The sequence below is a fragment of the Saccostrea echinata genome, unplaced genomic scaffold, assembly GCF_033153115.1.
Source record: "Saccostrea echinata isolate AGI-Se365-2 ecotype Australia unplaced genomic scaffold, CSIRO_AGI_Sech_v1 ptg000054l, whole genome shotgun sequence".
NCBI classification, from domain to species: domain Eukaryota; kingdom Metazoa; phylum Mollusca; class Bivalvia; order Ostreida; family Ostreidae; genus Saccostrea; species Saccostrea echinata.
This window is the reverse complement of record NW_026889803.1, coordinates 31,131,590-31,149,194: the sequence shown is the minus strand read 5'-3', so window position 1 is coordinate 31,149,194 and position 17,605 is coordinate 31,131,590. Positions and strand designations below refer to the sequence as shown.

Below are 17,605 nucleotides of genomic sequence, written 5' to 3'. Positions count from 1 at the left end.
ACAAGGATTACATATGTGAAGTATGATAGCCCTAGCACCAACAACTCAGAAGTTATGGCCAAGTTTAAATTTTTTCAAAAGTAGGTCAAACTCCAAGGTCAAGGTCAAAAGGGCACAGTTGTTGGTATCCAGAGGAAGGTCTTGTCACAAAGAATACACATGTGAAGTTTGAAACTCCAAGCACCAACTGTTCAAAAGTTATGGCCAAGTTTAAATTTTTTCAAAAGTAGGTCAAACTCCAAGGTCAAGGTCAAAAGGTCAAAGCTGTTGGTATCCAAAGGAAGACCTTGTCACAAAGAGTACACATGTGAAGTTTGAAAACCCAAGCACCAACTGTTAAGAAGTTATGGCCAAGGTTAAAGTCTCATATAATTTTGCAAAAGTGGGTCAAACTCCAAGGTCAGAGGTCAAATATGATGGTACCCAAAAAAAGGTCTTGTCACAAGGAGTACACATGTAAAATATGATAGTCATAGCTCCAACCAATCAAAAGTTATGGGCAAGGATAAAGTTGACAACAGACAGACAGACAGGACAAAAACAATATACCCCAGGGATCTTTTGATCCGGGGGCATAAAAATACCCATAAGGAATATTTCTTATTGGACAGTGCAAATGAAAAAATAATAATTAAAAAAAATTACTCATCAGGAATGTTTCTTATTGGACAGTGCAAATGAATAAATAATTTTCAAAAAAATTACTCATAAGGAATGTTTCTTAATAGACAGTGCAACATTAAATAATAAATTTACAACAACCAAAAAAAAAAAAATACCTGGCAAATAATTGATTCTGAATTTGAATTTTTTTCCCATAGTTACATTTTTTTTTAATCAAATGTGACCTATATATGGCTGATTGTTTAGTAGGAGGGTTGTATTTAATCATTCTAGAAGACAATGACATTCTAGAAGACAATGACATATGTCTAGTCTTTCTACAACATCTGCTCCCTTAAACAGAAACACACAAATTATCATCAGTTTTTCCAAGATTTTTTGCTACATTGATTAATAAGCAAAATGTAGAGCAAAGTCCTTTATATGAACTTCTGAAAAGTACCTCCTTTCTGATAGTAGGAATCTCTGTTTGAAGTTGATAAGTTGCTATTCTTGCTGGGTTTCCAGTGGGAGAATTGTGTATCTTGATGTAGTTTGATCCTATATGGGTATCAGATTTGATTCCAATCACAGCATGAAGAGGTCTACTACAGTGCAGGAAACTAATTTTGTTACAGCATCAATGCTGATTTTAATGCTTCCTTTGCTTGCTGATTTGAATGCTTCCTTTGCTTGCTGATTTAATGCTAGTAATCCTTATCCTGATGCTGTTTTATAATTAGGTCAATGCTGCCGAAAGTAGCATCATGCTACCGGAAGTAGATAATGAATTTCAGCATTGCCGTTTAAAGCAATAAAAGTGCCTTTTACAATTATTTGATCATAATATCTCACTATGTATCAATTATGTGAATACTTTAACAAATATTCTTTCTTTCTTTTTTAATTTTTTACTGAATTAAAACTCATTGATTTTCTGATGCTAGTAGGATAATGCTGATTTTATGTAGGTCAATGCTGGTTTTATCCTTTGCTTGCTGATGCTGATCCTGGTAATGCTGTTTTTTAAATGCTGATGCTGATGCTAGCTCTATCCTGATGCTACTAATGCTTATGCTGATGCTGGTTTATGTAACAAAATTAGTTCCCTGCACTGTATTACAAGAGAGCCCATTCTTCAGCATAATTATAGCTCACCAAATTCTAGAACCTGAGCCCTGATTCCAAGAAACATGAAATATGTGGGTATCGATGCTCTTCATTCATTCATATATAATTATATATATATATATGTATATATATATATATATATATATATATATATATATATATATATATATATATATATATATATATATATATATATATATATTGTACTAGATGCCATGAGTAAAGTTGGAAATTTTTCAAAGAATACGTTAATTTTGCATAATTTGGACCCATCACTTTAATGAATTGAGTCACAGTGAATTGACTTCCATACTTTGGTCCCCCCCCCCCCCCCCTTGAAGACAATGTGTACAAGAATTGGTTTGTTTTGATTCAGTGGTCTCAAAGATTAAGCTGTTAACATTCAAAAGTTCAAAGGACAAAAGGTGACCATGGTAATTTCACACTTTTTCCTTCTTTTTAATCATTAAGAATTCCTAATCCATTGCCCAAAACAAATCAGTCAAGAAAGGAAGCAATAAATTTAGCACATAATTATACCTTAATCATTCAAGCTTGGAAGGAAACTCAAGACAACTGACTTCAGAACTCTAACAGAAACAATTTGACCAAACGGAAAAGATCAAATCAAGCAAAAATAACTAGTGATATATTAATTGTTCTTGAATTAATTCTTGGGTCTTAGCAAGGAGCACATTTTCCATATATGCTGAACAGATTTTTGATGTTTTGAGAGAAAACTTAGAAAAAACTAATTATTGATCGTAATTTGTAATAAAATTGCATTTGCTATAAGCATCTTTGTTATAATCATGTTTTATTATAAGCAATTAATTGATGACATATTACACGCAATATAATATATTAATTTGGAGTGTGTCACCTGTTAAGAAGATTTAGCAAAGTGGTCAGTCAAGAATTTTTTGATACACTTGTGTAGATACATGTAAAGTGTCTGAATCTTTTGTAGGTTTGTGATGTTGATCCGGAAACAGACACTCGATGGAAATCTCTCAAGACCCACATGGAAACAGACGGGGTGCACTACAATGACAAATTCTCACCAAACAATCCCTCAAGAGGTCAGAACAGAAAATTACTTACCTTGTTACTGCATGTAAGAATTTTTTTTTTGGCTCCAGCTTCTATTCAAATAATTAAAGGAACAGAAAAATTAGATATTTTAAAATGGCATGAAAACCGTTGTTGCTACAATAGTTGGCAACTAGCAAAAAATTGTTGCTGAAGCATTGTGTTGGACAATTATGATAGAAAAGTTTTAACATCAGTAGTCCATAAATATTCTGGAAATATTTTTTTTTACGAAACTGGTTTATAAATTTATAAAAAGGCTGCCAATCCAGTTTGAAAATTAGTTGTAACACTGTATACCGTATTACAGTGAATGGTTTTTGCATTTTTGCCAGTTATCACCTGGTTTCTTTAGTTAAAAGATTTGGAAAACAATGTGTTAAAAATTAAGACTAGAAAAATATGTTGCTTCCAAAAATTGTAGTGCTTTAGCAGAAATGTAAGGTTATGATGTGAAGGGTTGATTATAAATAACTTATGAAATGTATAAAAAGAAATCCAGATGTCACTGTTCATGTAACGGAATCACTGATAAAATAATCAGTCTTAATGGGCCACTGGCGAAATGTTGACTTTTCTATCAGCTTCCTGAAACAAAGCAATTACAGAGGTGTTCTTTGAAAAAAAGGCAGAAATTGGGAGTGGGAATGCCATATATTACGTAGGATTGTTATTTTTCCAAATTTAGAGGAATGTGCATTCGAGACTTTTTTCTATTGTAATTGTGTCTTCAGAGACAAATAATTGAGAAAATAAATTGCAACATTTTTTTCTTAGCCCAAATCATTGCAAGGAAAGGTTTGTTTTTGCTTTCTGTATTCAGCCTTGAAATAATTTTTGGTCAGGTGTTTGAACAGTTGTAATTGGTCCAGGAAATTATAGAGAAAAAAGAATTGGAAAGTCCGAAAGATTACAACAATATTTGAGGGAGATTGTGTACTTGTCTGGAAGGTATCTAAAATACCAGTACATATATAGATAAATTATAGTGACAGTTTAGGAAAATAGTATGTGCTTTGGTACAAGGGATAGGTTATTAAAAATACAGGTAGAAATGGAAGTTTCAGTAGTTTGATGTGTTTAAAGGAAATTGTGTTGATGGATATGTGTGATTTTTGATGCCATCAGGTTTATTCTTCAGTGGCAGTTAAAATTTCATTTTTAAGTTAAAAATCATGATTTTATTGTACTGTTTATGGGTCATTCTCAAAAAATGTCCAGATTTCAGTGAAACAAGTTTTCTGGTAAATATTTTAATAAAATAAAAACTCTTTTGTGCTCATGAACTTAACAATGGTCTAAAATTGGGAGGACAAATATAAGTAGGATTAAAAATTGATATAAACACTGAAAAAAATCCTTCAGCATGAGTTAAATTAAAGAAAATTGCTTGTGATTTCGCCGAGGGTGTATTTTCAACCCTCCTTATTGAGACAGTAAATATAATTTGGGAGTATAAAATACCTTTAATGTATTGTAAATACTTAACATTGTTTAAAAACATGGTAAAAGGTGACTGAAAAAAGTAAGAATATAATTTTTTAAACAATAAACGTTAAAAAAAACTTTGTGATTTTCGCCGTGTCCTTGGAGTAACCAAGACATAAAAGTTATCTGTAACAGTTATTTTTCCTGAAGGAACTCTTCAGCATCAGCTGCCTTCTAAACATCTTCTACCCGCCAAAATATAAAAAGACACAAAATACGTGTGTTTCACCCTGTAGACACAATATCTAGTTTCAGTTGAGTCTGGTTGAAAGAGTAATTTATTTTTAAGTCCTTGGAGTTACTTAAATAATGTGAAGATAAATTAATCTATAATGTTTGTGATGCATTGAGTGACTTTGTAGTGAAATACACATGATGTAGGAGCTGTGCTCTATCTTTTTAAGTCAGCTATAGCTTTTATACTTGTAACTTTTGATGTAGTAATTCCCTGGCGTTACTGTCCATTTTGTTACTGTAGGAAAAGTTACTCCAAGGACGTTTTTAATTACTCTATGGACAATCTATACAGAATTTAATTAAAAAGAATGCAATTTCAATTCATCTGTTTTATCTCCCTCCTATTTTTAAATACTGACTTGTAGTGTAATTGACTTAAATACCAAATTATTTCCTAAATGCTTTTTACAATTTGACAATTTGATGATTGTGCAGTCTTGGTATTGCACGGGACAAAATTGGGTAACACCAATGACTTATTTAAACTAACTTTGAAATTTACATTTTGAAAATAAAATATAATGTGTAAAGTTTATCAAAAATAATATATCAGTAATATTTGTATCATCTGATCATATGTTTTACATATAATGTTTCATACATGCTACAAATTAATTCAATAATCGATACAAGTAACACAAAGGACAAATTTGGTAACTCCATGGACGTCAAAATGATGAAACATTTACATTATAAATATACTCTTGTATTTACACTTGTTTCAGCAGTAGAGTAGAGAGTCTTTATTTATTTCGAGTAAAATGAAATATCAAAATGTCTTATGAAATACATCTTTACGCCCTTTTAACCTTGTAATACTTAGCTGTGGTAACATTATAGACAAATTCAGTTACTCAAGGGACACGGCAAGCATTTAAGATAGAAAAATGAAATAAAAATATCACATATGAAGTCGTAATTGTGTTCAATGTATAAAAGAAAATAATTGTGGAGAGATGGTACAATTTAAGTTACATTAAAAATAATGAAGGCCTTAAAAATGAGATGATTAAAGTGGTAACTCCAGGGAAGGTTAGGAACACAATGGAATGTGAAGTAAGAAACCACGATTTTATGACAGATGACATGTTTTTACTCTGAAGCCTGTTGATTCTATGTCATGTTCTCTCGATGAAAATATTGGAAGGACGAAACATTTCAAAAGTTGTAAAAAAGAGGGCCAGACAAGTGAAATCTAGATCCAAGGAACCTTCAAAGTAACGTCAGATAGAGAACATTTGACTTTTTTGGAATGTGTATGTCAGACAATGAAATAGTTTCGGATTTTTCTTCACTATATCAAAAGCGATATCAAAAGATTATCTTACCGAGGAACAACGCATCAGTCACCAATCATGAATTTATGTTTGAATGTAGATGAAGATACTCTTCATGCAGATTTGTCTAATTAATTTTCCCCATAAAGGTTGAAAATTGTTTGTAAACCTTGCACTATAGAAGTATATTAAAGCTTTTGGAAATGAAGTTAGAGCAGCTGAAGTAAGAGTGGACATTACAGTAGAGGCAGTACTTTATATGGATCTCTATCTTTTGAACCCAGCATATCTTGAAATTTATATCAAACAACAAATAGGCATTGGGCAAAGGTATATTCTTTTTATTCTGGTGAGTATACATACAGCTGATCAACACCTATAACATAAAATCAAATAATATTAATTTATGAATAGGAAAGGCAGATAGTCAGGGTTTTAGTGGACAAAAGAGTTCATATTAAGAGAAACCAGAGCAACCAGGGTTCCAGAATGGAGAAAAATTCGAATAAAATTACTGAAAAACTGAGACCCCGGAAAAGAAACTTAGATAAAAATGCTGAAACACAGAGACATCTGAACTTCAGAATACATACATGTGTGATCAAAGCAGTAATGAAAATAAAAAACTAAATACGACCAAAAACTGTAAAAGATGAATATTAGTACAACATAGGTGATGTTTTGGTTATAATTCGTCCTCCACATCCTGTAGGAAGAAAGTATCAAATAGATATCCCAGTGTGGAAGGAGGCTGTATGTAAAACAACAAACAAAATGAGATGTCCTTTGTGTTATCTTTTGTCTTTGGTGTTACAACTTCTTTTTGGATATACAAATACTTGTACATGTACTGATCAGTGATTCTAGGTCCTATGATAGTAATCCTTCATTATTCATGCATAACTTATTTTTATATTTTGTTGATGTTCACGTATCTTTATAATTAGACAATTATGTCTATGTTGTTACTTTTTTTATCATTGGTGTTACTTGTCAGACTCCAAATGTAAAAAGAAATGAAATCCCAAGAAATATTTTTCTTAAAACAATATACTTTCATTAACATCTATAAGATAATGCCATTGTTGTGCTTTTTGCTGGGGAAGGGGAACAAATTTATTATTTCTTCTTAAGGTTTGAACAAAATGTCTTTTGTGTTACTTTTATGTCCTTTGTGTTATGAAAATATCCTTGGTGTTACTAAACCATTTTTCCTAAATTTATACTCTAAATCTTTCCACAATTTTATCAAAACTTGCTACACAATCCTGTTGTCTTCTAATACAAAGTATATCCGCAAAGCCAGTAGTTCATGCTGAGGTAAAATGACATATGCTTAAGGTATATTTGTTAGAATAATCAAATTTTATAATTTTAACAACTTTCAGCTTTATGTCATCTGAAATTTCTCTCTTAAGAACCCTCAATTTGTTTTGATAGAATATTTTTTATTAGGATGTTTAGATTATGATTCTAGAAACCTTAAATTTTTGTAAATTATTATTTTATTGCGACTTCTAAGTAAGTAACACCATGGACATTTATTGTTGAATGCATGTACTTATAATAGATTTTATAATAAATGTTGATAGAATTCTTAGTGTTTCAACATTATTTACGCATCTCTGATGTTTCATTACTAACATAAAACTTTAAAATATTTAGTTCTCAGAATTAATTTTCTCTAAATTCTGTTGATGGAATCTGGACAAAATTTGAGAATGACCCTTATACTTCCTTTACAAGTCAGGTGTACTTTTCAGCTTATTTTGGAAGAAGTTTTCACTGCTTATTACTATTGGTCAGTTGAATCTTTTGCAAGAATCGGTTGCCAATTTCAAATAAATTTTCTACTGTGTTTTTAATTAACCACTGTTTCGATGTCTGTTTTGGGATATGACATCTATTATTAGCTCACCTGAGCCAAAGGCTCAAGTGAGCTTTTCTGATCAAAATTTGTCCGTTGTCTGTCGTCGTTGTTGTCGTTGGCATTGTTGTTGTTGTAAACTTTTCACATTTTCATCTTCTTCTCAAGAACCACTGGGCCAAATTCAACCAAACTTGCCAGAAAGCATCCTTGGGTAAAGGGGATTCAAGTTTGTTCAAATGAAGGGCCACGCCTTCTTCCAAGGGGAGATAATTAGGAATTAGTGAAAAAAATAATGGCATCATTTAAAAATCTTCTTCTCAAGAACCACTGGGCCAGGAAAGGTGAAACTTATGTGGAAACATCCTCAGGTAGTGAAGATTCAAATTTGTTCAAATCATGACCCCCGGGGGTAGGATGGGGCCACAATGGGGGATCCAAGTTTTACATAGAAATATATAGGAAAATATCTTTAAAAATCTTCTTCTTAAGAACAGTAAAGCCAAGATTGGTCATATTTATATGGAAGCATCCTCGGGTAGTGTAGATTCAAGTTTCTTCAAATCATGACCCCCGGGGGTAGGGTGGGGCCACAATGGGGGATCCAAGTTTTACATAGAAATATATAGGAAAATATCTTTAAAAATCTTCTTCTTAAGAACAGTAAAGCCAAGATTGGTCATATTTATATGGAAGCATCCTCAGGTAGTGTAGATTGAAGTTTCTTCAAATCATGACCCCCGGGGGTAGGGTGGGGCCACAACGGGGGATCCAAGTTTTACATAGAAATATATAGGAAAATATCTTTAAAAATCTTCTTCTTAAGAACAGCAAAGCCATGATTGGTCATATTATTATGGAAGCATTCTCAGGTAGTATAGATTCAAGTTTGTTCAAATCATGACCCCCGGGGGTAGGGTGGGGCCACAATGGGGGATCCAAGTTTTACATAGAAATATATATAGGAAAAAATCTTTAAAAATCTTCTTCTTAAGAACAGCAAAGCCATGATTGGTCATATTTTTATGGAAGCATCCTCAGGTAGTGTAGATTCAAGTTTGTTCAAATCATGACCCCCGGGGGTAGGATGGGGCCACAATGGGGGATCCAAGTTTTACATAGAAATATATAGGAAAATATCTCTAAAAAACTTCTTCTTAAAAAACAGTAAAGCCATGATTGGTCATATTTATATGGAAGCATCCTCAGGTAGTGAAGATTCAAATTTGTTCAAATCATAACCCCTGGGGGTAGGGTGGGGCCACGATGAGGGATCAAAGTTTTACATAGAAATATATAGGAAAATATCTCTAAAATTTTCTTCTTAAAAACAGTAAAGCCATGATTGGTCATATTAATATGGAAGCATCCTCAGGTAGTGAAGATTCAAGTTTGCTCAAATAATAACCCCCGGGGGTAGGGTGGGGCCACAATGAGGGATCAAAGTTTTACATAGAAATATATAGGAAAATATCTTTAAAAATCTTCTTCTTAAGAACAGTAAAACCATGATTGGTCATATTTATATGGAAGCATCCTCAGATAGTGAAGATTCAAGTTTGTTCAAATCATTACCCCGGGGATAGGTTGGGGCCACAATGGGTGATCAAAGTTTACAGAGGAATATAAAGGAAAAAGTCTTTTTCTCAAGAACAGAAAAGCCATGATTAGTCAAATTGATATGGAGGTATCTTTGGGTAGTGTAGAAAGAAATTTGTTCAAATGAGGGCCCCTGGGGTTAGGGTGGGGCCACAATGGGGGATCAAATTTTTACAAATGAATATATTTGGAAAAAAATCTGCTGCTCAAGAACAACAAAGCCATTTGTTATATTGATATGAAAGCATGATCAGGTAGTTTAAAATTCAACACCCCCTCCCTGTTGTACTGATTTTTGCTTTTTTTCCTAGCCAATGTGCTCAGGTGAGCGATGTGGCCCATGGGCCTCTTGTTAAAAATTTTATCAACAATTTTAATTAAATATGTACGAAGGCTGTTTGGAAATTATTGAGACATTGTATACCAGTATATTCTTCTTTCTAATGAATGTCTTTCGATGAAAATTTGCATATACGTTTGACAAACACTAGGAATTGATAAAAACAAAAAATATTTTACAAATATTTCAATGGTTTATTATTGTGTCAATGGTAGGGATACCTGGCAGTCACGAAATCTAATATTGAAAATATGTAACACCAACGTTCAAACTCTCGATGGACCCATAGTAAGAGTGAATATAATTCAATTTATGTATATAATTTTTAGCTCACCTGAGCCAAAGGCTCAAGTGAGCTTTTCTGATCACTTTTTGTCCGGCGTCCGTCTGTTTAGCTGTCCGTCTGTCTGTCTGTAAACTTTTAACATTTTTGACTTCTTCTCAAGAACCACTTGGCCAATTTCAACCAAACTTGCCACAAAAAAGTATCCTTGGGTAAAGGGGATTCAAGTTTGTTCAAATGAAGGGCCACGTCCTCTTTCAAGAGGAGATAATAAAGAATTTATGAAAAATTAATAGCATCTTTTAAAAATCTTCTGCTCAAGAACCACAGGGCCAGGAAAAATGAAACTCATGTGGAAGCATCCTCAGGTAGTCTAGATTCAAACTTGTTCAAATCATGACCCCCGGGGGTAGGGCAGGGCCACAACGGAGGATCAAAATTTTACATATAGAAATATATTGGAAAAATCTGTAAAAACCTTCTTCTCAAGAACAGCAAAGCCATGATGAATCATATTTATATGGAAGCATCCTCAGGTAGTGTAGATTCAAGTTTGTTCAAATCATGACCCCTGGGGGCTAAGGGTGGGGCCACAATGGACTATCAAAGAATTACATAGAAATATATAGGAAAAATTAAAAAAAATCTTCTTCTCAAGAACAGCAAAGCCATGATGAGTCATATTTATATGGAAGCATCCTCAGGTAGTGTAGATTCAAGTTTGTTCAAATCATGACCCCCGGGGGTAGGGCGGGGCCACAATGGAGGATCAAAGTCTTAAATATAAATATATAGGAAAATATCTTCTTCTGAAGAACTGCAAAGCCATGATTAGTCATTTTGATATGGAAGCATCCTCAGATAGTGTAGATTCAAGATTCTCGATCAGAAATATGGAGATCATAAATAAATTTAAGCACGGTATAGAAATCTGTTAACAAGGACAACACGAATTTTGACGTCAAGCCTGCGCAGTGAGCATACCTAAAATTTTGTGTAGCACTATGGAGAATGCTTTTCCAGACTAAACGACATGCTAAAACAATAACAACTAGTGCTAATTGTAACGGGAACCATTACAGATGTTCCCCAAACGGCTCCCCAATCCCTTATGATGCCCCATTCCCTACAAGCTTCAATAAATTAGACAATACTTTTGTGATAAAGATGGACACTTTATTTTTAAGGGTATTTCTTTGGAAAACTACTCCGATATAGCCATATGGGTATTAGCCAATCAAATTTCAGCGCATGTGCTTGCACATGTTTTCTACATTTTTCACATTAATTTTCTTATAGTGTCTCACAATGCATACTTTGTGTTAAATATTAAAGAATCTCATTGAAAAATAAGAGAGATGTAACCCTTTAAGTATTAGCCAATCAGAATTCAGCATACGCGTATGCATGGCCTTGCATTCAATTTTGATAGTATCATAATGTAGGAGCTCTATGTGCCTATCCATGTCGTAAATTTCATCCTGTTTTGTTGAAAACCAAGGGAGTTATAGACATTTAAAGTTTCAACCAATCAGATTGCAGCACACCTGCATGCGCATATTTTCAAGAAATTTCCTATACAACATGTTGTAGCGCCTTATAATATATACTTATATTCTAAATTTCAAAGTATTTTGTCAAAAAACAAGGGAATTATTGAGATTTTTGTATCAGCCAATCAGAGAAGAGCGCACGTGCATGCGCGTAAGTTCACGCTAATTTGACCATGTTATCTTGTCTAGACTAGTAATATATCTTTATATTTTGAGTTTCAAAGCAATTCATCAAGAAATATAAAAGTTACGGCTTCATCAAGTATATCGGTCATTTCACTCATTGCACGCGCGCGCACGTGCATGCATGTGCGCACAAAATGACCTTCGTTCCGAACACCTACACAGCATGCCTATTAACCCTAAAAAGGTTTCATGTCAATCGGATGAGTGGTTCTAGGAGAACACTCCCGGACAAAAAAGTACCGGAGAAGAAAGTAGAAAAAAAGAATAATAATAATAACAAGAAACTCATTGCGAGCAATGAGAGGTCTTCCGTCCGATTCTGAAAATAAAAACAAAATTTCACTCTGACAAAGTGATAAAAGAAATTCAGCGTGAAAATCCAAGAAAGCTAACCATTAACTATTCACTTTTTTGCATCACTTCCTGTCACGACCGAAGTAACGGCGATTCAAGATTTTCTCACGATTCAAATAAACTGATGGCTGACTATCAGACCTGAAAGTTTTAGACTTCAGTCATTTACTGTTGCCAAGCAATATTGTGAGAATAAATTCTAATTTTGAGGACAGGTAATCACTCGACCGAAAGTGAATTTTATAAAATCTTTGCAAACTTTTTTCAATCAAAAAGATGAAAATATACATAAAACTCCTAGAAGACTCTCTATTAACCCTGTAAATCCCAAAGAAAAATATTGAAAAACAAAAAAGTTGCAAATTTAACATTTTTGAATTCACTTCCGTTTGCGACCGGAAGTAAGAACGACGAAAATTAATTGTCAATCAATATATCTACATTTGATGCTCTATCACCTCAGCAAGTTTCATATTTATATCTTTAGCCATTCTTTGATGATACTGTTTACTTTCTTTTATTCTTTATGTATTCAACTTTTTTTGTTTTCATGTAATTCCATATACAGGCATGTCCATGTAATCTTTTTCTGCACTTCTATATACTTCTGCATCAGACCATTTGTCTACTACGAAAGGTGGATCACGATACATTATTTCGCGCGAAACGTCACGGGTTAATATTCGCGCATATTCTTCAGAATGTATTTTCTATTGAATGGTGATGGCTTCAATGAAATTTCAAAATGTATGTTCTTATAACCTGAATATCGAGCTTGAGAAAGTATATTTATCATATTGTACTTATTATATATCGTATGGATAAGTAACACTGAAGCAGTGATTTAGGTAAGATTTTCTACAAGTTTTATTTTCCTGTTTACCCCCAAAGTGGACTATTCGGATTAGTTACACATTCATGGGAAGACTGGAATGTTTCGCCCAAAAACATGTCTCGTCCTGCGACGGTCAAGGAATCTGATACCATTTATGTTCAATAACAACATCTTTTAGAAAAAAAATATTTAAATCATTTTCATTAAACAATCTTTAAAAAAATGGTTTTCTTATTTCTGTCTTTTCTGTTCATTTAATATGACACAAGCCTGCATGGGGAAAAAACAATGGCCACGTAATAATTACTATATATTGATTGCTTTAGTCAGGCAAGTTTCTTAAAAAGCTTTTACTTATAACCATGGTTTAGGATCAGTTTTTCCGTGGTGTAAAACAAAAGGTTGTAGTTATCGTATTTCCACTTGTAGTCATGTCGTTTTTCTACTTTGAGATACAGACAAGAACAATTATAGTAGACGTTTGAGGAAACCCCAGATTAAAACTCTATTGCGAAACAGAATTGCAACGTAATTGTGATGTGACAATCCAACATTTTCTTCACATTTCTTTGATCCTTATGGTACTTTCATTCAAACAAACGCTCGGCTGACTCCGTAAATTCTGACCTACTTATCGGAGTTTACAGAGACAGCCGCCATTTTGGACCCGCTTCAAATTTAGAAATGCGAATATCTAGAGTTTGGATTGATCAATTCTAAAATAAATTATATATAAAGCATTTTCAAAAGAGCCTCTAATAACCTTATTAAAATAAAAGAAAAATATAGAAAAACAAAAAAGTTTAAAAATACGACTTTTTTAAATTCGCATCCGGTAACGACCGGAAGTACTGATGACGCACAAAAAGGTGATTCCCCTCATCTAGAAGACATAACCTATCATCTCTAACAAGTCTCCAGTTCATATCTTAAACCATTTTTGAAAAAAAGGGGGGACAAAATTTCATTTTAAAATCAGAAAACTGTCAATAACTTGGCAATAGAAGCAAGTTTTCCAAATTTTCCTTCTGATGAACAAAGTCCATTTCACGTCGCATAATTCCTGAAAGTTTCATTTAAAACCACTGAATAGTTTTTGAGAAATCGCCTGCACAAAATTTTGGGGAAAAAAATAATAATAATACTAGAAACTCATTGCGAGCAATGAGAGGTCTTCCGTCCCATTCTGAAAATAAAAACGAAAATTGAAGCTGAAAAGTGATAAAAGAAATTCAGACACTCTGGAGATTTAACCCTGGTCTTAAGCGTGAAAATCCAACGTGCTAACTATTAACCATTCACTTTTTTGCATCACTTCCTGTCACGACCGGAAGTAATGGGACACACGATTTTCATACGATGCAAATAAACTGAAGACGGACTATCAGTCCTGAAAGTTTCAGAATTCAGTTGTTTATTGTTGCCGAGCAGTTGTGAGAACAAATTCTAATTTTGAGGACAGGAAAACACACAACCGGAAGTAAATTTTATTAAAAAAAATATCTGACATGTCTCGAGACATTTGCAGTATCTACAACATGTATAAAACATTTCAATACTTTTTCTATAAGCGATATTTATGAGAAAGTTAAATATCGAAATAACATATTTTATCTTCTAAAACCGGAAGTTGACGTTTTTGTTTCCGGTGGAGTCTAACATATTTCAAAACAGCGAAAGAGATGCAATAAAGTGATGAAAGTTGAAAAGTAAAAAGTTGAAATTTTTGATTTCTTTGATCACTTCCTGTGACGACCGGAAGTGACGGCTGACAGTTTAACCCAAATGGTTCTGCTTACTCTTCAAGGTCTATCACTCATAAAAGTCTGGTGTCTTAATCTCTTACCGTTTCTGAGATCTCGCTCAGATATTTTCTCATTTTGAGGACAGAATATACATGTAACTAACACTAACACATCCGGAGAATTGGATTGTATTGAAGAAATAATATCGCTAGTTTGTAGTCACTAGTGATACCGAAAATAATTAATACGAGTGTTTTATACTAAGATGAAGTAATCGTAGATAAGATGTTTTACACACACGCAACAGAAAAAGCATCACGGCAGCGGAATATAACTCATATAGTAGGAAACTTGATTTACAAAATGTAAATTTTATATTTCTTAAAATAAGGTAGCAATGCTCAATAAATGTATAACTTGTATAATTATACTGTAAAAAGAAAGAAATATCGTTTTCTTATAATTTCATAAAGTATTATCTGGTAATTGGATTTAAAAAATACATTGCATCATATCATGAAATTGACATAAAAAAATATCAAATGGAAATTTGAATTTCTGTTTCTAAATAGACATTTCATTTTTTCATCACTAAAGCAATACCCATTAGCTAAGCTTGGACAACCATCAACTCTATCAGTTCTTTCAGTACTTTGATTAAAAGAAACTTCTTATAGCATACAATGGTCACGAGACCGCGACCTTTCTTAAATCATCTGGGGCCCGTTTTACAAAAGAACTTACGACTAAGATCAAAAACTTAAGTTGATTGTAAAATTTTGCAAAATTGATGATTCTCTTTAAAATTGCTAGCGTAAAAATATCTTACTATATTCCTTTTAAAAAGATTAAAATCATTTTAATACAATGTAAATTTAAAAAGTTACAAGCAGAATTAAATTTTGGTCTTAGTCGTAAGTTCTTTTGTAAAACGGGCCCCTGTTCCTTATCTGGCGTCAGCGACAAAATTTGACAAAATAAAATATCTCATGCACAACTAGGGTTGGTGATTTTTATCTCTGTAAAGTTTCATGAAGATTTTGAAAGCCATCTACGAGAACGCTCGAGTACAAATCTAAGGTGAACCAAAATACGACTTCGTTCCGGTGGCTGAAGTGATGGACCTGCTCCAATTTCTTTGCGGAAAACAATATGATTCAGTAGAAGGAATAATCCTTTAAAGTCTCCAAAAGATTGCTTGCGTAGTTACTGAGAAAAATAGAAATGAAAGAATTTTCACTTTTCGTCCGTTTCCATGGCAACGATAGGAATTTAGAAAAATTTGAATGTTGACTGCACACCTAGAGTTTCTAATTATAATTTCTGTAAAGTTTCATCAAAATCGTCCAAGCCACCTCTGAGAACATGTGTGAGCATAATAACTTTTTATCTGTTTTGTTTCTATGGTAACTGTGTGCGGCCAATTCCAGTTTTTTAAAAAATAGAAATCACTTTGACACAATGCAAGGAATCATCCATTAGAGTTTCAAAGTGATTGCTTGAGCAGTTAATGAGAAAATCGAAGTTAAAGAATTTTCACTTTTCCTCTGTTTCCATGACAACAATGGACAATTTGAAAATTTTCTATGCGAATCGCACAACTACAATTACTGATCATTATTTCTATAAAGTTTCAAGGAGGATAAAAGTTTGTTTTTTGTACTTGTTACTTCAAGCATTGATACAAAGTAAAAATCGATGATGGATATATATACCGAGAAATTACCGAGGACCGGAAGTGAATTTTTGAACGCTATTTAAGGTTACCCTAGACATTTGCACTCTGAATAACATATCTAAAATTCATTCCAAATACTTAATCTATAAAGAATATTTATGGGAAAGTAAAATATTCAATTTATTTAGTTTTTCTCTTATAACCGGAAGTTGTCGTTTTTGTTTCCAGTGGGACCAACATCTTTCGAATCTGCGAAAAAGATGCAATAAAGTGATGCAATTTTTAATTAAAAAAAGAAAAGTTGAAATTTTCGATTTCTTTGATCACTTCCTGTGACGACCGGAAGAGACGACTGACGCTCTGAACTCAAATGGTTTTGTCTAAATCTTAAGGTTTGTTGCTCATATAAGTTTGGTGTCTTAATCTCTTACTGTGTTCGAGATCTTTCTCAGACAACTGACAATGTGATATTCTTTGCATGTAAAATTATATTTATATATGCTTGTAGTAAAGACGCCTAAAATATTACATGGGTCTTTCAAAATGCAAGGATATTAAAGATTTCTGTTAAAAAATGAGAATAGCGCAGACTTCGCAAAGAAAAAAAACGCTCAATGTCATTTATAAAGATGAAAACGTAAATTAAAACTAAGAAATGAGAAAGAAAATTCAGACATAATTGGGAATAAACCCAGATCGCTTGCTTCAAAATTCAATATGGAAACCACTACACCAGCGCAATTTTACCATCCATCATCGATTTTTACTTTGAATCAATGCTTGAAGTAACAAGCGTCAAGGAGGATAAAAGCTCTTTTTTTTATATACGGCGGAATTATAGAATGCGAACTAGTTAGCCAAATTTTGTGCAAGCAGATTAACATCGGAATTCGTTAATTGAGTTTAATTAAACAATAACTGTTAGCAGAAGAAATAATCTATTACTGATGAACTGATGATACTGTTTACTTCTTTTATTCTTATACATATATATTCAACTTTTTATTCCATGCAATTCCATATACATGTATTTCATGTCCATGTTATCTTTTTCTGCTCTTCTGTATCGGACCATTTGTCTACTATGAAAAGGGAGGGGTGTTACAATACATTATTTCGCGCCAAACGTCACGAGCAAATCTTCCCGCTTTTCTTTAAAATGATTGATCTATTGAATGGTCTCCATCATCATATATATTATTGTGTGTACCGTACAAATTACTAATTTTATTGCATTTGGAGGTCAGAGTATTTATGTTTTCAAAGACAGATTATCCATTTCCAAAATCTGCCAGATCCAATAATTCCTGTACATTTCGTTGATCCTTATGCTAGTT

The 17,605-nt window shown here is 33.0% G+C and overlaps 1 protein-coding gene across 1 annotated transcript in view; it reads left to right on the top strand.

Moving 5' to 3' along the window:
* Positions 1-17,605, top strand: part of LOC133206309 (ATP-dependent RNA helicase DDX1-like) — a 214,382-nt gene that overhangs the window by 132,911 nt on the left and 63,866 nt on the right. The window contains exon 20 of the mRNA XM_061342266.1: positions 2,705-2,816. Coding sequence (XP_061198250.1) covers positions 2,705-2,816 — 112 coding nt within the window. The remainder of the gene's footprint in view (positions 1-2,704; positions 2,817-17,605) is intronic.